The sequence below is a fragment of the Podarcis filfolensis genome, assembly GCF_964270895.1.
Source record: "Podarcis filfolensis genome assembly, chromosome: 11".
Lineage (NCBI taxonomy): Eukaryota > Metazoa > Chordata > Lepidosauria > Squamata > Lacertidae > Podarcis > Podarcis filfolensis.
In genome coordinates, this window is record NC_139613.1 from 58,975,306 (window position 1) to 58,998,930 (window position 23,625).

The 23,625-nt window shown below is 42.0% G+C and overlaps 1 protein-coding gene across 10 annotated transcripts in view; it reads left to right on the forward strand.

The window, feature by feature from the left end:
- The window catches only part of PRUNE2 (prune homolog 2 with BCH domain), a 142,031-nt gene that overhangs the window by 16,722 nt on the left and 101,684 nt on the right, over positions 1–23,625 (forward strand). For 9 of the 10 annotated variants that reach the window (XR_014539751.1, XR_014539752.1, XM_083576430.1 and 6 more), the window contains exons 2-3: positions 20,284–20,388; positions 21,830–22,032. Coding sequence is in view for 7 of the 10 variants with exons in the window: in XM_083576430.1 (XP_083432556.1) it covers positions 20,284–20,388; positions 21,830–22,032 (308 nt within the window). In the remaining 3 variants the exon portion in view is untranslated. Of the gene's footprint in view, positions 1–18,548; positions 18,661–20,283; positions 20,389–21,829; positions 22,033–23,625 lie in introns of those variants that run through there. The other variant, XM_083576431.1, reaches the window with a different exon arrangement.

A 23,625-nucleotide genomic window follows, 5' to 3' on the forward strand; every position in this document is an offset into this window, starting at 1 on the left:
GACAAGAAATCTAAGGCAGCCTTCTCCATCCTGGTGCCCTCCAGCTCCTGTTGGCTTTCAACTGCCACTGAGCCCATTCAGCAAGGCCAAGGGGTGATGGGGGTTAGGAAATGCCAAAGCATCTGGAGGGCAACATGTTTTCAAGGGCTGATCTAAAGAATGTGACATACATTGTATTTTAAAGATGTAAACTGTTTCACATGTGCAGTTTCGAGTATTGCCCAGTGACAAAAGATAAATTTACAATGTATATTTTTAAATCTATAGTTCATTGGGGTTTTCACATTATACAATAGAACAGTAGAGTCCCTTGGTTCCCCTCCCCCTCCCAGTATCCCCCTCTCCTTCCAAACACATCCTCTCTTCCCCTCTGCAGTACTATGTCCTTCAACATTCCTCAGATGAAAATACAGACATTTCGCATTTCCCTGCAACTGACTCTTCTCAACCCCCCCTTCCCCCCCACATCATTTCCTATCAGAAGAGGGGCAAATGCTGCCACCGCTACACCGATGGGACACAGCACACACGCCCTCCGCTGGCCTGAGAAAACCCCTTAATTCCGATTTTATTTAATTTTATTCTTTAGTAGATTTACAAACAGAAAAGCACACACCAATAAATAAATTATAGAAAGGGCCAAGACTAGATGTGCATGCACAAAACATTGTTTTTCTTTTAAAAATCAAGAGTCCATGCTCTCCGCTCCCCTTTTTTTCCCACTCAGGGCGGCCCCTCAGAGCCAGTATATCACATGAGGCTGGACCTCCTCTTCACTTGATCTCCAGCAGCCACTATAAGCTGCCCAAGGGAGGAGGCCGGCAGCAGCCATGGAGAGAGAACGGGACGCTCCCTTGCCCCCACCGCTGCTTGGGGAAAGTGCTGGGTCTTCCTCCTCCCTGAGCTGGTGGGGGCAGCATTGGAGGGGGGATAGGGACATTCCAATATCAAATCAGAAGCCGGGATGGCTTTCCTAATTCCGGGGCTGTCCTTAGATAATCGGGACACCTGGAGGGTATTCAGTACTTTCATTTCTGATAGTCAGTTGTTTAGTGTGCTGAACACTTTTCAGGTTTGCCTGCTCAGATAAGGATTACAAATATGTTAAACATACTCTCACAAGAGATCTAGAACTGGATGCAGCTTTCCAACAAATACGTACCAGATGGCAATTTCAGATTTCCTACTCTGTAAGGGAAAAGAAACCATAATGCAATGCATGATGCAGACCTTAGTACAGTAGTTAAGTGCAGGAAATTAACTTCAGGTGGTTTTTATTTTTTATTTTTATTTTTACAGTTTGGACCATTACTTTAAAAAATAGCACTGAAAACGTCCTGCATCAAGATTTCACAATGTGCATTATTGATTGATTCCACCTTAAGAGCTTCTGGCTCTTTTTAAAATGCAGTTTATTGACCTAAGGTTTATTGGCCTTAATGGCTCCAGTGAGCTGTCCTGGCCAGAGTTGTGCATTCTTATTGTGTTGGCTTTGCCAACAGGATAAATCTGCAAAGCCGGTAAGAGCCTGAATACATGAACTATTAGTAAGATAGTGGAGAAACCTCTATCCTCATGTCTCCTGTCTATTTATTTAATATAGGTTATGCTCTGTAGTACAGTTAGAGGTTTAGAAAGAGTAAGATTGACATCTCCTGCCTTTCAGGAACCCACAGGGTTTCCCTAACTGTAAACAAGTAAAGTTGGGATTAAGAATGCAAGAGTATCTAAATGTTCTGGCATTTAACAGCAGTAGATCACTTCTACAATGGCAACTTACCAATGAATATGCTCCTACTGCTGTAGGGGTTTCCACTTGACCTGTGATAGTTAGGTCTTATTTAACTTCTAGAAGATCCAGTAGTAGTTTATTATTATTATTATTATTAGTTTATTGCCCTCCCCCTCCCACGTGATTGCTTCAAAAGAGAAGCAGCAGATGGTTTTGTGTCCTCCGTCCTTCTGCGTCAAAACCGTTGGGTCAAATTGAGTGCCAAATTCATAGGCAACATTCTTATCGTTATGATTTATTAAATTTGTAGAACACACTCAGGGTGGTTCACAACTTAAAATTACAATATAAAAAACACAAAATACATAATAAAACAAAAACAAATGAATAGAATCCCCTCCCACAACACATTTTAAAAGGAATCGGATGTTAATCAGCCAAAGGCCTGGTTGAAGGGGAACATTTTCTGCTGGCGCTTAAAAGTGTATGATGAAGACACCCCCCAAACCACCCTGGGGGCAGCATTCCACAAATGGGGAGCCACTGCAGAAAAGGCCCATTCTCAAGTTTTTGCCCTCCAGGCTTCTCATAGAGGAGGCACAGGGAGAAGGGCCTCAGAGGATGATCTCAGGGTCCGGGTAGGTTCATATGGAGAGAGGTGGTCCTTGAGGTATTGCTGTCCTGATCTGTTTAAGGCTTTATAGGTCAAAACCAGCACTTTGAATTGGGCCCATAAGCTAAATGGCAGCCAGTGCAGTTGGGTCAGGATCAGTGTAACATGCTCAAACTTTCTTGCTTAGTGAGCATCCCAGCTGCCAAATTCTGCACCAGCTGAAATTTCCAAACCATCTTTAGAGACATCGCTACATATAACACATTTCACAAATCTAACCCTGAGGTTACCAGAGCATAGACAACTGTAGATAGGCTATTCCTGTCCAGATAGGGGCATAGATGGGCCACCAACCGAAGCTGATGGAAGGCACTCCAGACCACTGAGGATCCAGGAGTAACCCCAAGCTACATACGCATTTCTTCAGAGGAAGTGTAACCCCATCAAGAGCAGGCAACCTCCCTGCCATCTGGTCTAGGGAACCACCCACTAATAGTGCCCCAGTCTTATCTGGATTGAGCTTCAGTTCGTTGGCTCTTATTACTGGGGCAAGACAGTGGTTCAGCATATCCACTGCCATGCCTGCAGATGTAAAGGAGAAGTCGAGCTGTGTATCATTAGCATATCGCTGACAACATGCTCCAAACCTCCAGATAACCCCACTCAGCAGTTTCATGTAGATGTTAGACAGCATAGGGGATAAAACCCACACCCAAGGCTCCATGGGGCCAAAGAACATCCCCCAAGCATCACCCTCTGGAAATGTCCATCCAGGTAGAACTGGAAGCACTGCAAAGTGGTGTCACCCACCCCTAACTTGGACGTCCACTCCTGAAAGCAGCCAAGAGGTCAAGGAGAATTAACAGGGAAACATTTCCCTGTCTCTCTCCCGACAGATGTCATCATACGGGGCAACCAAAGCAGTTTCTGTGCCAAAACAGGGCCTAAACCCTAACTGAAATGGATCTAGAAAACCAGTTTCCACAGGGGTGCCTTGCCCAAGAAGGGGAGATTAGCAACTGGCTGGTAGTTGCTTAGATTTTCTGAATCCAGGGATTCTTTTTACTCTTTTGGTTAGAAGTTCAGTGGAAATTAAATGTGTTATTTTCCTCTCTGTTTTGCTTCCATGTTGAGAACTATGTATTGGCTGACTCTACTCAGCTATTTCTAACAAGGTGAAAAGATCAGCAAAACTACCTGCACTCTTTATTTTTGTTCAGTGATGACTTTTGGTATTTGTGAAGCTAAGTGAGGCTCCTCCCAAGCTCTGGAAAGGAGTCTAATCCCACTTTAAAGCTTCCTAAACTGTGGTCCAGCATCATATTTTGGGGGAGTGAATTCCAGAAGGAAATGATTAGTTAGTGACAATATATAGTACCGGTACTTCCTTTTGTCTCTCTTGAATCTACTGATAAGCTAGTAGCTACTTTGTTCTGCTATTCTCTCTTTTTTTTTAATAAGATATTTATTAAGATTTTTTAAAGTATTACAATAAAAATGAAAAAAATAACAAAAATACAAAATAAAAATAGTTAAAAACACACAGATTTTCCATTGCTTATTTTCCTTTAGCTTGTTTCCCAGACCTCCTCATACCTCCCTTTTTTGTATTCCACTTCAAATTGTTGGTTCAGCAAATCCTTACCATTAAGTTTTTACCTATTTATAACCCTTTTTTCATATTCTCTTAAAGCATTACAGCTGGAAACCACTTAATTTCTATCCAACATCATTCTAACATTCATTATTTTTACAATATTTCTGTAGATAGTCTTTGAATTTCTTCCAATCTTCTTCCACCGACTCTTCTCCCTGGTCTCGGATTCTGCCAGTCATTTCTGCCAATCCCATATAGTCCATCACCTTCGTCTGCCATTCTTCCAAAGTGGGTAGATCTTGTGTCTTCCAATACTTTGCAATGAGTATTCTTGCTGCTGTTGTAGCGTACATAAAAAAAGTTCTGTCCTTCTTTGGCACCAATTGGCCGACAATGCCCAGAAGGAAGGCCTCTGGTTTCTTCAGGAAGGTATATTTAAATACCTTTTTCATTTCATTATAGATCATTTCCCAGAAAGCCTTAATTCTTGGGCACGTCCACCAAAGGTGAAAGAATGTACCTTCTCTAACAGTTCTGTTTCTAATTTTGATTTTTCCACCTGGAAGCCAATTTTCTTGTCCAAATTATATGCCTCCATTATCTGATAATAATGAAGCCAATCTCGCACTTTGTTTTTTAGTTTCTCAAAACTCTGCAGTTTTAGTCTATCTCCCTCTTGTTCCAAAATTTCCCAATATTTCGGCCATTTGGCCTCCATATTGAGCTTTTTCTGGGCTTTTGCTTCCATTGGTGACAGCCACCTTGGGGTTTTATTTTCCAATAAATCCTTATATCTTATCGAAACATTGAACAATGCTTTCCTGACAATATGGTTTTTAAATGCTTTATGTGCTTTAACCTTGTCGTACCACAAATATGCATGCCACCCGAAGACATTGTTAAAACCTTATAAATCCAAAATGTCTGTGTTCTCAAGAAGCAGCCAGTCTTTCAACCAGCAGAATGCTGCTGATTCATAGTAAAGTTTAAAGTCTGGCAGGGCAAATCCACCCCTTTCCTTTGCATCAGTTAATATCTTGAATTTTATTCTGGGCTTCTTGCCCTGCCAGACAAATCTAGAGATATCTTTCTGCCACTTCTTGAAACAGTCCATCTTGTCCACAATTTGCAGTGTTTGAAACAAAAACAGCATTCTAGGCAATACATTCATCTTTATAGCTGCAATTCGACCCAACAAGGAAAGCTTCAAATTTGACCAAATTTCTAAGTCTTTTTTCACTTCCGTCCAACATTTTTCATAATTATCTTTAAATAAGTTCCCATTTTTTGCTGTCATGTTAATCCCCAAGTATTTCACTTTCTTAACCACAGTCAGACCTGTCTCATTCTGAAACCTCTCTCTTTCAATCGGTGTTAAATTTTTCTCTAAAACCTTAGTTTTTAACTTGTTCAGTTTGAATCCTGCCACTTGACCAAATTCTTGAATTAGTTCTAAAACCCTTTTGGTACTAGATTCTGGCTCCTGTAACGTCAATACTAAGTCATCTGCAAATGCTCTCAATTTGTACTGTTTGACTCCGACCTGTATACCTTTAACCAACTGGTCCCTTCTAATCATATTCAGCAGAACCTCCAGGACCGATATAAAAAGCAATGGGGAGATTGGGCACCCCTGTCGTGTCCCTTTTTCTATCTTAAATTCTTCCGTCACCACATTATTTACAATTAATTTAGCCTTTTGTTCAGAGTATATTGCACCTATACCATTTTCGAAACCTTGGTCTACCCCCATCCCCTGTAGGTTCTTTTTCATAAAACTCCAAGAGATGTTGTCAAAAGCTTTCTCCGCGTCCACAAATATCAGAACTGCTTTAGTGTTTATATTCACTTCTAGTTTTTCCAGGATATCAATTATGTTCCTCAAATTATCAGACAAATGTCTTCCCGGGAGAAAGCCCGCTTGATCTTTATGAATCTCTTCCATCAATACTTTTTTCAATCTCTTGGCCAAAATGTCAGCAAAAATTTTGTAATCCACATTAAGTAATGATATAGGGCGGTAGTTCTTAAGCTGAGTCTTTTCAGTCTCTATTTTCGGTATAAGTGTAATATACGCCTCTTTCCATGACTCTGGTGCCCTCTTCCCTTCCAGAATTTCATTGCAGACTTCCTTCAAAGGTTGTAATAACCACTCTTTCAAAGATCTATAATATCTAGAAGTCAGCCCATCTGGTCCTGGAGATTTGCCCAATTGCATATTTTGAATGGCACCTTCTACTTCCTGTTCAGATATTTTATAGTTCAACATTAATTTACTTTCTTGGGAGATTTTTTGTAATCCATTTGTCTTCAAAAATCGGTCTATGTCCATTTCTTTCTGTGGCCCTTGTGAGTATAATTGTTTAAAATACCTCTGGAAACAATTTCTAATCTCAATTGGGTTATGTATGTTCTTTCCTTCCACTTCTAAATTTGTAATAGTATTTAATTTTTGTCTTTTTTTCATTTGCCAAGCCAACAATTTCCCACATTTATTAGCTGATTCAAATGTTTTTTGTCTCATTTGTTTAATTTTCCATTCTATTTCCTGATTCATCATTTCCATATATTGTACTTGATATAATTTTATTTCTCTCAAAATCTCCTGCGACTTTGGTTTTGCTCTCAATTTCTTCTCACTTTCTTTTATTTTCTTCAAAATTTTATCTTTCTTCTCATTTTGACTTCTCTTCTTTATTGCATTCTGTTGTATCAAAAACCCTCTCATAACAGCTTTGCTTGCATCCCAGATTACTCTTTTTTCTACATTAGTATTCATATTTATTTCAAAATAATCTCTCAAAGTTTTTTGGGCCTTTTTATACACTTCTTCATCTCTAAATAAGGTGTCATTCATCCTCCATCTGAAGGAGCCAGTTGATATTTGCTTCATCTCCATCCTTACAGCGTTATGGTCGGAGCAAGTTTTTGGGCAGATTTCCACTTTCTTTATCTTTGGTGCCATTCCTCTAGTTACCCATATTTGGTCAATTCTAGTCCATGTCATCTTGTTGTTCTGCTATTGTCAGACAAATCTTTCTGTCTCCTTTCTCTGTGTCATTCATAATATTGTAAACTTCTGTCTTGTCTCCTCTTGGGTCACTTTTTTTTCTATGTGAACATGTAGTTCTTTCCCATTATTTCTCCTGGAATGATTGAAACTATTAGCAAATGAACAATGGAAAAGTGTACACCCTAAGCAGTAATGCCGTTTCTTGTGTCAGTTTACACAGTAGGCTGCTTGTGTTAATATACCCAGGCTGTACTCTGGAATATTAAGAGTAAACTAGGAAAAATACTCTGCAGCAGAGGGACTAGGGTTGTCCCAAGCAATTGTTTTCTGACAAATTCTTATGTGAATTTCCAAACTTTGAGATTAATGAGGATGTCATTAGCAAGTGAATCAGAGGCTCTTGATAATGCATTTAAGGTCACCTGACTGCCACTTTTTACAGGAAGTAGCATCTTAGAGATGTGCCCTTGAGGTTCACAATGAATACACATCTGTAATTAATGTTACAAGTGACTGGATGTCACCTTTACTTTACACTTGCAACTGAAAGATCATTTATCTTGAAACAGAAAAGACCCTAACTTTTAGAACAAACAATTTAGACATGATAGTCTCAGATACCTCATAAGCTGGCTGACTGGCAGAGTGCTTTCGAAAGACATCACATTGTCAACTTGGATAAGAAAATCGGATTCCAGGTGGAAAAATCAAAATTAGAAACAGAACTGTTAGAACCCAATGCTAAGATACTGTCAAGAATGTATAATTTGTTGTTGAAATGGAATACTGAGGATGAAACGGTAAAATCTGCTATGATAAAATGGGCACAAGATGTCGGACATAACATTATGTTTGCTGACTGGGAACAGTTATGGACCACTGGAATTAAATTTACGTCATGTAATGCCTTAAGAGAGAATATTATGAAAATGATGTATAGGTGGTACATGACCCCAGTCAAGCTTGCAAAAATTTATCATTTGCCCGATAATAAATGCTGGAAATGTAAAGAAACTGAAGGTACATTTTTTCATCTTTGGTGGACGTGCCCAAGGATTAAGGCCTTCTGGGAGATGATTTATAATGAAATGAAAAAGGTATTTAAGTATACGTTCCTGAAGAAACCAGAGGCTTTACTCCTGGGCATGGTCGACCAATTGGTGTTAAAGAAGGATAGGACTTTCTTTATGTACGCCACAGCAGCAGCAAGAATACTTATTGCAAAGCATTGGAAGACACAAGATCTACCCACCCTGGAAGAATGGCAGATGCAAGTAATGGACTATATGGAAATGGCAGAAATGACCGGCAGAATACGAGATCAAGGAGAAGAGCGGATGGAAGAAGACTGGATGAAGTTTAAAATCTACTTACAAAAACACTGTAAAATTTTTGAATGCTGATGACATTGAAATGAAATGAAGGGGTTCTAGTAAACAAGGATTGGGAAAGTATAAATACGTGAGGGAAACTGTATAAGGACAAAACTAATAGAATGAATTTGCTGATCAATTTCAAAGTGGAATACAAGAAAGGGAGGCGGGTGGAAGTCAGGAAAACAAGGTAATGAATGATAAGAATTTGAAAAGAGGTCTCTTTCTTTTTTCCCCCCTTTTTTCTTTTTTGTTGTTGTTAATTCTTTTAATATATATATATATATATATTTCTTTTTAATTGTTGGTATTTGTAGGTGTTTTAATATGTATTGTTTTTTTTGTATGGCTTTTTTCTTCTTTCTGTAAAATCTAATAAAATATTATTAAAAAAAAAAAAACATTGTCATGCTTGTTTTGTGACATTCATGGGGCATTTCTAAGTGCTTTATGCCCAGGATGTCTTCTCGTTCGACAAACACACAAGACACAACATCCTGTGTGTTTGTCGAATGTATTTCACGTAACGCAAGGCTTGATGTTGTTTTGCCTGATGTCTTCTCAAGAGCTATTAGCTATGAGAACTACGTAAATGGAAAACACAGAGATGCTAGATTTGCCGTTGCTGGAGAGAAAACACAGTGGCTCCTCTTGCTTAAATGCAGGGGTGGAGAACCTCCCATTGCTGTGCTTTAGCCCATCAGCCCCAGCTAGCATGGACAATGGGCAGGAATGGTGATCTAGAACGGGAGGAGTTATAGTCCAAAAACATCTGGAAGGCCTTCAGATTTGTGGGAGATTTTGCAGTCAACCCTAACAATGAATGATTGTTAAGGGACCACAGAGCTGTAAATTTCTAGAGAAGGCTCAACGGTCACACACTCTCTCACCTTTGGGGAGGAAGTAAGTGTTGTTTCCCCCCCCCTCTCTCTCTCTGAACCATGTAACTGAACAGATATCTGAGGCTGGGGCTCCAAACTCAGACCACATGGCTGAGCCTAACCTCTGTATTTTGTAACCAAGACTCCCTTACCTATTTTGTTCCTGCTGTAGGACCTGCTGTTTTAAATTCTGCTGGGGGTTATTTTGGCTAAAGTCAAGCCTCTTGTTTTTTAATTCAAGCAGCCAGTCATTTTTCTTTTACAGTTTCCCCAGCAGATGGGACTTCAGGATTATCTGGTATTTCTCAGTTATTTCCCAACAAGATGGTGGAGAGCTGAGGTGTAAGTTTCAGTTAAGGTAGCATTAGAGATCATTCTTACCCTCCCACACCCACCTACCGTGTTTGGTAGGTCTTCGGCCTGAAGGGAGAAAAGAGTACCTTTTCTCACAAAATAATTAATAATTCTCACACTGACTCTTAGTGGCCATGTTTGCTCATAATGTTCTCCTGGCATTTTAAGTGGTATAGCGCATTAGTGTTGTGCACATCTGAAAGTTTTTCTTAACAGCATTAGAGTTATCCAGTCTTTTATGTCTAGATCAATTCTGTTGTTTAGAAGACTCTGCATTTACTGGAATTAGTATGTATATATCATCCACCCAACATATGAGAGGTACTACTTTTGCTGCTTCTATTTGGATAATGGACATCACAAACATTTCCTCATTTAGCTTGGCTTGTTAAATGTAAGAAGGCCTTTTCGGAAGTTAAATTTTCCTGAAAATTCTGTATAAAGTACCTTCGCTTCCCCCGTCAATATTGCTTCAACTGTAAAAGGCCACTGGACAACTTCAGTTAATAGACAAGAACAGGGGTCAGCAACCTTTTTCAGCCGTAGGTCGGTCCACTGTCCCTCAGACTATGTGGTGAGCCGGATTATATTTTTTTGGGGGGGGGGGAATGAATGAATTCCTGTGCCCCACAAATAACCCAGAGATGCATTTTAAATAAAAGCATACATACTACTCATGTAAAAACACACTGATTCCTGGAGCGTCTGCGGGCCGGATTTAGAAGGCGACTGGGCCACATCTGGCCCACGGGCCTTAGGTTGCCTACCCCTGGACTAGAACAATGGTTTTCAAACACTGTGCTGTTGCACCCTGGGGTGCCTTGAATGATGGTCAGGGGTGTCATGGGCAACACTGGACTCTGTCCCTCTTTCTTTCCTTCCCCCCCTCTGATGCCCTCTCTCGTGTCTCTGCCTCCCAAAGGCTTGCAAAGCTATTTGTTGCAGCGGGCCTGGCTACAGGCTCTGCAGGCGAATGAATGGTGCCTCTGGGACTGGCCAGGGGGTGCTGGTTGTCAGGAGCTAAGGCAGCCTCGGAGTAAGCAAGCAAGTGGGTGAGGGAGCCCAGCCAGCCAGCCAGTAAACCAGCCCTTGCTGTGGGAATGGATGGACCTATTGCAGTGATGGCCAAACTTGGCCCTCCAGCTGTTTTGGGACTACAACTCCCATTATCCCTAGCTAACAGGACCAGTGGTCAGGGATGATGGGAATTGTAGTCCCAAAACAGTTGGAGGGCCACGTTTGGCCATCACTGGCCTAGTTGGAGTCCGGGCAGGCAGTCGCCACACTGACCTTTCTTGTGCCTGCTGTGTGCAGTGTCTGTGTGGGAGCTGAATGCCTGGTGCCAAAAGGGAGCCTTTCCACCCTGCAGGCCCAGCAGTGCCTGCTGTCTCCACTGCAGCCTCCCAAGGTGAGTAAGATGCTGGCCTCACATTCACCTTTGGCCAGTTTCCATTCGGCTGCTAAGGCTGGAGGCTCCTCAATGTGGAGTGGAGGGTTGGCTCACAAGGGGAGAGGAGCCTGAGGGAACACTCCACAAGGAAAAGGGATGAGGGGCTGCTGGCTCTGCAGGCAAGGGGTGACATAACTGGGCTTCTGAGGCTCGAAGGACATTTCCCCACCCCAGGAAGGATGTAGTTGGTCAAGGAAGCCATGGGCTCAAGAAGGCTGAAAACCTCTGGACTAGAATAATACTTAGGAACACAGGAAGCTGTGTTATAAGGAGTCAGACCATTGGTCCCTCTCGCTCAGCATAGTCTATGCTGACTGACAGTGGCTCTCCAGGATTTCAGTCAGGTTTGTTTCCTAGCCCCACCTTGAGATGCTGGTGATTGAAGATGTCATGGAGAGTTAGAGACTGAGAAGTGCTGTAGCTCCTCTGTGGTTCAGCATCTGGTTTGCAAGCAGGTTCAATCCCTGGCCTCTCCAGATAGGGCTGGGAGAAATTCCTCTCTGAAATCCTGGTGAGCTGCTGTCAGACAGTATAGACAACAATAACAACAAGCTGATTGCCAGCTATTTGGGAAGTTCTGCACCAAGTGCAGAGCCCTGTGCTCTGTGCTTCTAAAGTTCGAGCCCAGGGCTTGCAAAGCCCCTCGCACTGCACTTCCCAAGTGCCTGACATGGGTGCTTTGGAATCTCTGCACAAGGGACTTCGCAAATTACTGTGGAATAATTAAAAAAACTAGTGCCACTGTATTCTGCTCTGGTCAGACCTCACCTGGAGTACTGTGTCCAGTTCTGGGCACCACAGTTCAAGAAGGACACTGACAAACTGGAACGTGTCCAGAGGAGGGCAACCAAAATGGTCAAAGGCCTGGAAACGATGCCTTATGAGGAATGGCTAAGGGAGCTGGGCATGTTTAGCCTGGAGAAGAGAAGGTTAAGGGGTGATATGATAGCCATGTTCAAATATATAAAAGGATGTCACATAGAGGAGGGAGAAAGGTTGTTTTCTGCTGCTCCAGAGAAGCGGACACGGAGCAATGGATCCAAACTACAAGAAAGAAGATTCCACCTAAACATTAGGAAGAACTTCCTGACAGTAAGAGCTGTTTGACAGTGGAATTTGCTGCCAAGGAGTGTGGTGGAGTCTCCTTCTTTGGAGGTCTTTAAGCAGAGGCTTGACAACCATATGTCAGGAGTGCTCTGATGGTGTTTCCTGCTTGGCAGGGGGTTGGACTCGATGGCCCTTGTGGTCTCTTCCAACTCTATGATTCTATGATTCTATGATTCTATAGTCTGGTTTTAAAAGGATCATTTTTTCTTTCCTTCTCAAGGAAGCAATTTACTGTATATTTAAAGTGCTTCTCCCAGTGCTTTGAATAGAGACTACTTTCTCTGCAGAGGAGAAAATGTTCTTCCAGTTCAGTGCTATCCAGCTGAACAACTGGACATTTTGTACCAGCTGAAGTTTCTGGACCATTTTCAAGGGATGCCCCTTGCAGAGTGCATTGCAATAAACTAAGCAAAAGTTTATTAGCGTGTGAGTAACTGAGTCAAGGCTATCCTATCCAGGGATTGTCATAGCTAACAAACCTACTGTGGGTGGGCAGAGATACTGTTTACCACTTGCTGCATACTTCCAGTGACTGCTGCATGCCAATTCCTTGGGGAGGGATGCAACCTCATGGACAGGACACCTCCCTAATTCTGGACTTGAAAACCACCCACCTACAGCACCTCATTCTATCAAGATTCTGCTACAGTGTATTAGCCCGAATCTAGCCCATTCCTGCCTCTTAAGCACTGGTCTGATTCAGACGTAAAAGAGGGTGAGAGTGAGAGCTAATTGATTGACCTTATTCAAGACAATGACATATCCCTTACATTTTAACCTAGCAGTCTCATACACAACATTGCTCAGGAATTCTAAGAAACCAAAGAAATTAGTGCAATTCTGAAGCCAGTAGTTAAATTCAGCGTAGTGTTGAAAGATTTCGGCCACCTCCTGATGCAAAATAGCATTCAGTTGTATACAAACATAGATGAAAACCTGTTCCTTGATCTCAGAATTGCTGATTGTATCTTAAATGGTGTCCAAATACATAAGGAACAGACAAACAACTTTCAAAATATATAGTGTCAAGTTCCTTTGGGTGTCTAATGTTTAGAAACATTCCCCATCTTATTCAATTCTAAGTCTGCTGCTGGAAAACCAAAGGGTAGCATGAGAGGAAGGATACATGGTGCTTTAGCTGAAAGAGGCTACTCTAGGCCAGTCGAAGCAGCCTAGTTGGTCACATGCCAGCTTCAGCCCACAGAACCGTGAGCTGAGAACCATTGTTCTAGATTGCAGCTGTAGATTGATTTTAAATGAGGTTTAATTAAACTGGCAATTAATTGTCCCATAATATAGTATTATCAGTTCACGTATCAATGTACTGAGCAAGCAGCGCAGTGACAAGATAAGTTGCTCTGTCTTGGTCCATATGTCTATGTTCCAAGTTTTCCATAGTTTTAATTGGTTCCCTGTAGACTACCATTTACAAGCATATGGTATGGAAAGTGCTGACTGCATTTGTTATCATATATTTTAATACATTGGTGGCACAGATCACTTAGCTTTTCACTGTGATTATGCACTTGGAGGAGACTGCGGTGCACTTTTGAAAATGACAGCATCCTGCAGCATGCCAAACACTTTCGACAAAATGCACCCCAGTCCTTTTTCCAGTATCGAAAAGAAAAGTGGAGCAGTCGGATTCCTAAGAGCTTTGACATATTTCAGCTTTGCTGAAACATATTTCACCTGCTCAGAAACATTTGGGACGCATGCCCAGCATTGGTGGCAACTGTAGCAGAGCCCTGTAAACGACTTGGGAAATGTGCAGTGCCATTGCCACAGGCTTCCACATCAGTACCAACCGCATAACAACATGGAGAGAATAGTGGGAAAGAGTGGAAGAATTAGCAACAAACCTCCAGAATTAGCATTCCCATTTGGGGGAATGGTCCCATTTGTGGACCTCTTGAATCCTACATGTTGGCCTATGGATTTATTAATAAAGTACAGATAGCACTGGAGAAGTCCCAATGAAAGTTCATTGGCCCACTGCATGTGGGTTCAGATTTAGCCCCATCTTTGCTTGATTTTATACTTTTTCTTGACCAGCCACTAGTCCAGGGATGGATAACTTCTGTGTCTCCAGATGTTGTTGAACTACAGCTCCCATCACCCCCAGCCATTGGCTGTGAAAATGCACATGCCATAGATATTTGGAGAGGCTCACAATGCATATTGTTTATATGCTAATGTTTGAAGTTTCTGAACCAAGAGGAGGGAGTTGACATGCTTGGTTTTAAAGTAAAACGCAGATATAGTGTGCATGGCATAGAAAGGAGTGATAGAATATGGCTACCTGGAAACAAACGCCAGAGGAAGGTTAGAGAAGGGTGTATTGGCGGGGATATTTCTCTGTATGCCAAAGACAGCACAGTAAAAGAATCGGAATGCCAAAAGGGTTTCACAGAATCAGGAATGGCTTGTCCGGCAGAATGGACCTATAGCAGTAGCCTCCTGGCGTACCATCCAACTTTTGGCTTATTTGTGTGAGGGAGGCTGGCTAGGTTGTCGGGTCAGGTCAGCCATATTGATGTGTATGCTGTTGCATTGTCCTGTTGCATTGCATATGTAATAAGGGGAACCACACTGGGGTGAAGGCATCCTCCCTAGCATGTCCCTGTGCTAGTTTGAGGTTGTTGGTTAACTTTTCTAGTAGGGCTGTTTCCCACATGTTTTGATACCAGTTGTCTATGTTCAGTCCTGATAGGTCCTTCCAGTGTCTAGTTATGATATTTCTAGCTGCTGAAAGTAAGTGACTTACAAGTTTCTTGTAGTGTCCGTATGTGTTGTTGTCCTTGAAGATATTTAATAGGGTGAGCTCAGGAGTTGCTTCTATTTCCTGTTTTGTTATTTTGGAAATTTCCTGCAGCACTGATATCCAGAAGGATTGGACTTTGGGGCATTACCACCACATGTGGAGGTATGTGCCTATTGCAGTGCAGCCTCTCCAGCATTTAGATGAAGTTCTTGGGTGTATCTCTGCTAGCTTTTGTGCTGTTAGGTACCATCTATATATAAGTTTTAGGGTGACTACTCTTCTTTTGACTGAGATGGATTTGAATTGGGTATGGTTTAATTCATGTCCTGTGTTCTGCTTCCATTGGTTTTTAATGGTGGTAAGGGGGTCTGTAGCGTCTTGGAGTAGTATTTTATATATTGTAGAGACCACCCCTTTGCTGTGTCCCTCTGTTGTTAGGAGGAGTTTCTCAAAGCTAGTCAGTGGCCTGCTGGCTGCTGTTTTTGTTGCTGGGTTGTTTAGGAAGGCTTGTAGTTGGTGGTGGGTTAGCCAGGGTATTGGAGTGTCCCCTAGTTTATCTTGTATTTCCTCTATTGTTATGGGCTTGCCATTTTTGTATAAGTTGGTTAAGCAATATAGGCCTTTGGTTTGCCGGGTTTTTATTTGGATGCTTTGGGATGCTTGGTAAAATTGTGGGTGATGGGTCAGGGGAATTAGTGGAGATGTAAAGGTAAAGGGACCCCTGACCGTTAGGTCCAGTCACGGACGACTCTGGGGTTGTGGCGCTCATCTCACTTTACTGGCCGATGGAGCTGGTGTACAGCTTCCAGGTCATGTGGCCAGCATGACTAAGCCGCTTCTGGCGAACCAGAGCAGTGCATGGAAACACCGTTTACTTTCCCGACATAGCAGTACCTATTTATCTACTTGCACTTTGACATGCTTTTGAACTGCTAGGTGGGCAGGAGCTGGGACCAAGCAACAGGAGCTCACTCTGTCGCGGGGATTCGAACTGCCAACCTTCTGATTGGCTACAGCGCCACCCACGTCCCGTAATGGAGATATGGGTGGGGCCAATTTCCCTACTTTTTCCTTCCATGCTTTAACCTATTTAGTGTTGTGGGGATTTTTCTTGGTTTCTTTTGGGGAAATGGGTACGCTGTCGTGGAGGTGTTTCCAGCTTTATCTATCTCCATGTGCACCCATTGTTTTGTTTCATATTCCAGGATGTATGGGATTATGTGGCACACTTGGTTGGCGATGTAGTATAGTTCTATGTTCGGAATTCCCCATCCTCCTTCTGAGGAGGGAAGGTGCAGAAATTTGGGACTAGCTTGTGGCCTTTTATGTGAGAAGATAAATGAATGTTTTTTTTTCTGCCACTCACGGAGTTGGATGGGGGGGGGCGGATCCAAACTGGGAGAGCATATTTTAAATGGTATATCTTTCCATATAAATCTTTTCACCGTGTGTGTGTGTGTGTGTATGCAAATAATTTTATTGTTTTTCACATCAACACACCCACACACACCCCTAAACAAACTAAACATGAGTGATAACATAAACAAATCTCCCTCCATACAATATTGCCAGCTACTGGGTAAGTATTCATGTCTTTATATTATTTGTTCCTCTATTTAGTTTTTCTACTGGATTATTCTATGTTATTCTACAGGCCTGCAGGCCTGGCCCTGGGACCGTGGGAACCCATCAGGCACACACACCCCTGCAAAAAGAATTGTGGGTGCCCGGTTCCTTCATGGGGAATGTTGAGCACCCAGCCCCCCCCCCCCGTGCCTATGTTATTCTATCAGGCTTTTATGGAAGCTAGAGCCAACTTTGATACATTTTTAACCATAGGTCTAGATTTCGCCATGTTTGAGCAAGGGATAGTCTTGCCTCAACAAGCAAAAATACCAGTCTTCTCATCTTGTCAGAACTACAGGGGAGCCCTGTTGAGAGGTCCTTCCATTTATAAAGGCAAATCTGTCCTGGGATGCAGCAGCAGCAGCAGCAGCAGCAGCAGCAACAACAACAACAACAACAACAACAACAACAACAACAACAACAACAATTTATACCCCACCCATCTGGCTGGGTTTCCCCAGCCACTCTGGGCGGCTTTCAACAAAGATTAAAATACATTAAATATAGTAGGGCCTTTTCAGTTGTGGCACCCACTTGATGGAGGTCATTGTCTAAGGAGACATGTATGCCAAAGTATCAGTCTGAAGAAGACTTTTAGAGAATAGGATTTAATGTGTTTCTGGTTTTAATATCCTTTTTAAGTTAAGCATGTATTGGATATGAAAGGTGGCTTTATTAATGAGGAATTTTAAAATACATTGTAGGCTGTTAGCATTGCTACTGGTGTTTGCTGTGGTAGGCTGAATGTCACCTTGGTTTGTAGAAAGAAATACGTATGGCGGAAGCCTTTTAAAAAGACACACAAGCTGATCTTACATCTTCATTTGGTTATGAAATCAGTATTAATTCTGATATTTTAGTGGAACTTGCCAGTGTTTAGTCTGCTGTGTGTGACAGTGTATAATTACAAATCAATTACTATTGAATTGTTAGCGTACATCATCCTGGCTAATTCCTTGCAAAACAATGTACAAGTCCTTTAGTCGTTATCTGAAAATACTTGGTCATGGAGAAATGCAAGTTTTATTATGAGCCATAAATCCAGATCAGCTGCCAAGGTTGCATCTCATTCCTTGTCCTCACTAACTTGGGAGTTTGTGTGTGTTTATTGATCAGGGAATTTGTGGCTGAAGATGGATTCCTCCAGGCAGAATCAGTTCCTTAGGAAGTTTTCTCTGAACTTGAAGAGAAAATTTCAAGTTTGACCTTGCAATATCTTCTAATAGCTAATTGAATGTCTGCAGGCTAAATATATACATGTGTGGGAAGACGAAAGAAAGCTGAATTACAACCATTATTATCTCAAAGAAGGAAATAGTTCTGATTATACTGGAGAGCAAGAGCAAAATATGTTTTCACCAACAGAATCATTATATTTCAGTTGACATACAAGGGAGAAGAACTATTTTTCAGAATGTCTGCTGCATCAGAGAAATAAAATATATACATCTGAAATAGTGTAAACTGCAACGCTTTAGCAGAAATTGGTGGAATTAATTAGAAATATAAAAAGTGAAGGATCATGTTACTAAAGGAAGCAACAGGGGCGTTTCCAAACAACTACTCCAGGAGCATGGTTTATACATTGTTTTTGCTAAGAGGTAACAATCTTGGTAACAGGAAGACAGGCAGGGCAATGTGACATTTTCATTGCTTGTTACCCACCCAGAATAATCAATGCTGGGGGGAAAGGATGGTGCCTTGATAGAATTGATAACTCTCTTAGCTTCTGAAGACACAATTGGCAAGGAAGAGGAAGAAGGACATACTATAAAATACTATACTATACTTGGCTGAACTATAAAAATTTGTTCTGATTACATGTGTTTTGCAAAATTATAAAATACATACAACAGCTGTGTCTATCCAGAAAGACAGTAGAGCAGACATTTCAGATTGTCTTTTTTTCAAAAAAAAACCCAACATATTTATTGGGAGACATATCATATTTCTGTGTAATCCTATTTCATTTCACAAAAGTTATGGACGCCCTTTGAATTGTTAGCATGAAAACAACAGCACTGTGGCCTTTGCTGCTGAAAGTAATTTATTCTGGCCACACAGTAGTTACGAGGCTAATCATGTAAACCTGATTATTAGGCAGCTGCAGTTGGTCGTGTGAAGAGTCCTAATGCTGAACAGAAACAACAGTGAGTCTTGTGGGCCCTTAATGACTAAGGTACCTTGAGGGCCACCCTAGCTGGTAGAGCCTCTGCTCTGTGTGCAGAAAGTCCCAGGTTCAATGCTCAGCATCTACAAGTAGAGCTGTTTTCAGTCAGTGTGAACCTTACTGAGCCAGATAGACCAATGAGCCATTACATTATTGTAAGGCAGAATCTCATAGTCCTAAAACATCAGCTGCTAGATGCTTCACCCTCTGTCTTTGGGAAAGGTTGTAGCTCAGAGCATCTGCTCTGCATGGAGAAAATCCCAGGCTCAGTCTCTGGCCCCCCCGAGTAGGGCTCAGAATGTGCCTGTCTGAAATCCTGGACAGCAGGTGCCAGTCAGTGTAGACAGTTATGAGCCAAATGGGTGACACAGTACAAGACAGTTTCATTGGTTCCTTGGCTGACTTTGCTGCAGCAAACCAACATAACCACCCACTGGAAAGCAGTGAATAGATCAGTGCTGCAACCTTCCATGGAGTCCTGCCATGCTGAATTGATTTTCAGTAAGCTTCCTGTGGAGGCTATAATGATAGAAGAAAAGGCACTTCCTCAGCTGTGCAGGTGCTTGATTCTCTTCCTTCCATGATTTAATTCACTTGGCCATATTGGGAATAATGATTAAACTATGGGAGTTTTCCCATAACTCCTTTAGCATTTATTTCTGGTTCACCAAGTCTAATGATGAATACAAATAATAGGAGTATTTCCCATGACATCTTACCTGTATTTCGAACTTGTTCTTTTTCACTATTTTTTTTTACCACTAATGCATATTCAACCGTGATTTGTTACTAGTTTTCGCTAAACATTATGTTATTATATTTGGCAGCTGCCCAAATGTCAAAGATTTCTTATTCATTTTAACATCTTGATTTTCATATGATTTCACTAATTTTAGAAATTCATAGTCAATACAGGTATCTGATTCTGCAGTCTTAAGGATAGCAGAAGGCACACCTGAAACTATGGTGTGAGGTGCAGTGGACAGAGGCCTGGCCTCCTTCGTCTCCTTTAAAGCTTTTTTAAATATGCAGGGACACTTTAGGCTTCTTTTCTCTAGGCTGATCACAGTCAGTTCCTTCAACATCTCTTGATATGTTTTGCATCATTAATCATTCTACTTAATGCTTTCTTCTGAATCTTTTTTTATTTTTTATTTTGCTTAAAGGCATGTCTGTGCTGTCCCGCTATTTTTCATTTTGGTTTGTCCATCTGGGCTTCCATTGTGGACTTAGGTTATTTAAAACAAGTATTGGATATGAGCACAGAAAGTTGTGGGTTTACTGCACACACTAGTAGTTTTGCTGTGAGGTGCAAAAGTATTTGTGTATACATGTATGCATATCTGTGGGAAGGAACTCTGTGGGGTAGTGAAGTATCCTGGGTTATGCAAGGTCAGAAATACTCCTGTCCTCACTCACCCAAACTTACAATTATTTTGTGTGCAAAATAATTTAAATGAATAAGTGAAGAAAAAAGCTTTGACAATTAAGAATGAGAAGTCTGGGATCAGATCAACTTTGCAAAATATTTAGTTATTTTGAAAGATATCTTATGTCTCTATTCCCTTTCCCCCTACTATTTAAAAACTGCCTTCTGTTCCAGAGTCGAAATAAACATTTGGATAAAGTACATGTAGTACTTGGAAATAAAACCTGTGATTTGGATTCACTTATTTCAGCTTTAACATATGCCTACTATCTTGAAAAGGTAAAGTATTTTCTACTGATATTACACTATATTTTAAAATAATTATAAGCCCATTGTAACATGTTGATCTTTTTCACCTAACTATAAAACTGGATGAGATCAATAATAAAATATTCTGATTTTATGATTGGGGAACTAATGCTGGGTCACTGCTTTATTGCCTGCATTTTTCCCCTTATAGATTCATCACAGCCATCCAAAAGCCATCTCAGTTGTGTAAATTTTCCCTGAGTCAAGGATGTCTACCTCTGTCTACACTTGTATGCATTGTCCTTAACTGCCCATAGACTGACTGCCCTCTCCCCGTCATCTGCCTTGCACTATTATCATCACAATTCCTCAACCGTCCCTCATAAGGCTTGGTTTCCAGACCCTTTATCATCTTAGTTGCCCTCTTCTGCACACACTCCAGCTTGTTAATATCCTTGAATTGTGGTGTCCAGAACTGGACATAGTACTCCAGGTATGGTCTTGGTCTGCCCAAGGCAGAGTAGAGTGCCTACTAGGACTCCTCCTCTCCAGGGTCTTTCCCACACAGTCCCAGGCTGCCTCTGCACACAACCCCTCTCTGGTCTGCCTGTTTTATTTCTCTGCAAGTTCTGGATGACCAGTGGGGAGAGGAGCTGGTCGCAGCAGGAGGGGGAGACTCCCTGGATTCTTTGGCAGCCTGTCTCCACTCTGCCTCTTGGCCACCCTCCCCTCCAGCCTCCGCTGCAGTCTCAGAGTCAGAGTCTCTCGGAGTCTGCAGAGTCACTGCAGTCTCTCTGCCACAGCCTCTTCCTGTTCACTAAACCCTGCCACCTCTTCTGCTGCTGGCACCTCCTCCCCCCAGTCTGCTCTTTCTCCTTCTGACCACTCATTGTCACCCCACCAGCAATCCCCTGGCTTGGAGCCTTCTTCCCCTGGAGGTTCCCTAGGGGCTTCTCTGGCTATGCCTCCCAACACTCCTCTGCATCCAACAAGTCCATGATACCTGCCATCACCACACTTCACAGTCCTGCTTTTTTGTGACACATCCCTCCTTGGGTGATCTTCCTCTTCCCAAGGGGCACCGTGCCTGCATCTCTGTTCCAGGACAGTCCACTCTGATCGAGCAAGAATTTCCTCATCTTGCCCAGTAGCTTGAAGTTTAGATACGTGGGCCTCAGGTTGCTGGACCTTCTCTTCCAGCAAGGCAACTTGCACTTGCTGCTGGTGTAGTTTCACATGTTTTCAGGCAGGAAGGCAAATACGGCACAGGTGTTGCAAGCCACTTCGGTAGTTCCCTCACCATTCATGTCTCTTGTACACCCTGATGTATACCTCCCCCCCCACTTGTGAAAGAAGAAAGTAATGTATGAAATTGCAGTGATGAAAAGTTTTAAGTTCAAGCCTGTCCATTATGAAAAATTATTCACAGTTTTTGAGTGCTTTCTAATTCACAGGGATTCTCTGCTTACAGGTCAGTCCACCTAACATTCTGTGCTTGCCTGTACTGAACATACCAAGAAGAGAATTCTGCTACTGCACAGAAACGAGGTTTATTTTGGAGGAACTGAATCTCCCAGAGTCTCTCCATATCTTCTGTGATGAAATCAATTTGTATCAGCTGAACAATGAAGGGAAATTGTCTCTTACGCTTGTGAACAGCAGTGCACTAACAAGGTATCATGCTCCATATCTGATTACTAGCAAACGTGAACTTGGCAAAGATTTACCCTTGGTAAATCTTGAAAATCCCAAGTGTGAGACTTGCCTTTGTTCTCATCAGAGTGCAAGCTGTTGATGAATACGCAATGAAACAGTTAAAACAACAAAACCCCTTAACTTTTCTGTACCTATTTACACAGTTCATGTGATTACAAAGATCACATGTTGGAGATCACACACTCAAGTCATAGATGCATGGATGTTCTATCTTTTTATCTCTCTCTCTGCTTATATCTCTTTCTTGCCCAGCAACACATAGATATGCTCTGAGTGGTACAAGAATGCCCAGTTTTGAGGGGTGCTGTGAACCCTTCCCTTGTTTGATCTGTGAATAGAGCACAGAATTTCTGGATGGGGTTGCTCAGAAGGGCCCTGTGTTTCATGCACCCATACAAAGCTGTTATAATGACAAAGTGCTCATGAATGACATCATCAAGAACACATTAAAGGCTGAGTGCTTTTCAACTACTGTGTCCCATCAGCATATGGATTTCCACTTGGCAGAGGGACTTTCCCCTCTCTCCTCCCCCCATGTGAGCCCCACACCCTCTTCAGGTCTGCTGCAGGGGGGTGGGCGAAACCCTAGAACAGATTAAGGGTGTGTGGGGGATAATGCTCTGTTGCACAAGAAGAAATCCTTGCACTGACAGAACGAGAGACTTAGTGCTATGTTGGATTTCACCCTAAGGGCCAAATGAGGTGTGATGTGAAATGCAGTTGTGCAGCTAAAATGCAAAATTTAAAAAAATGGAAATAGCATCAGCTGAGGGCACAGCTAATAGTTTATTCAGATGACAGCAGAATTTAAGCATTTCTTCCTGTGCTATGGTCCTCATCTTTTCCTCTGGAGATGGTATTTGTTTCAGGGTGGGTGGGAGAATTGAGCCCCCTCCCCCCACCAATTGATGTCAGTTGGATTATTTTTACACAAAAAATTGTTGCTTTTAAAAAGACGAATAAAAAGTGTTTTTTCCTGGGAGTACTCAAGGTACACAGTACTGGCACCTTCTTCCTTCATTTCTTCAGTTCTGGTTTCTACCCTACTTTCCCTACAGTAAATCTTTAAAGGGAAGCCACATTTGGCAACTAGCTGAACTCCACCCTTCTGCAGAAATAGATGGGGAAGGGGGGGGGGGGGAGATGATGCTTTGCTTCCTCTCCGACAGCACATGACTGAAACCTGGCACACAGCAGTTGTCCTCCTTCCAAAGATACACTGAGGATGAAGTTGGAGCCCTTAAGCAAAATTAATTTTGGGTTACTTTTTGTCTGTATTCACAGATCATAAGTCTAGTGTTTTCTGGGACTAGCAGGGAGGGCAGGGAGGCTACTCGTAAGAAAGAATGCCTCTCCGTCTCACCATTTAAAATATGCCAGTGTGCATATCCTGTGGAACTTCTTTGCACAATGCAGGAAGTAATAAAAGGAAAAACTGTGAATCAAACTTCCTCTTTTTCAGCTTCTGACAAAATGCAAAGTGCAGCTTGTGTAACAACCCTGTGAACCCATCCTGTTGGGAGGAGTGGGTGACAGACATATAAAGGCGAT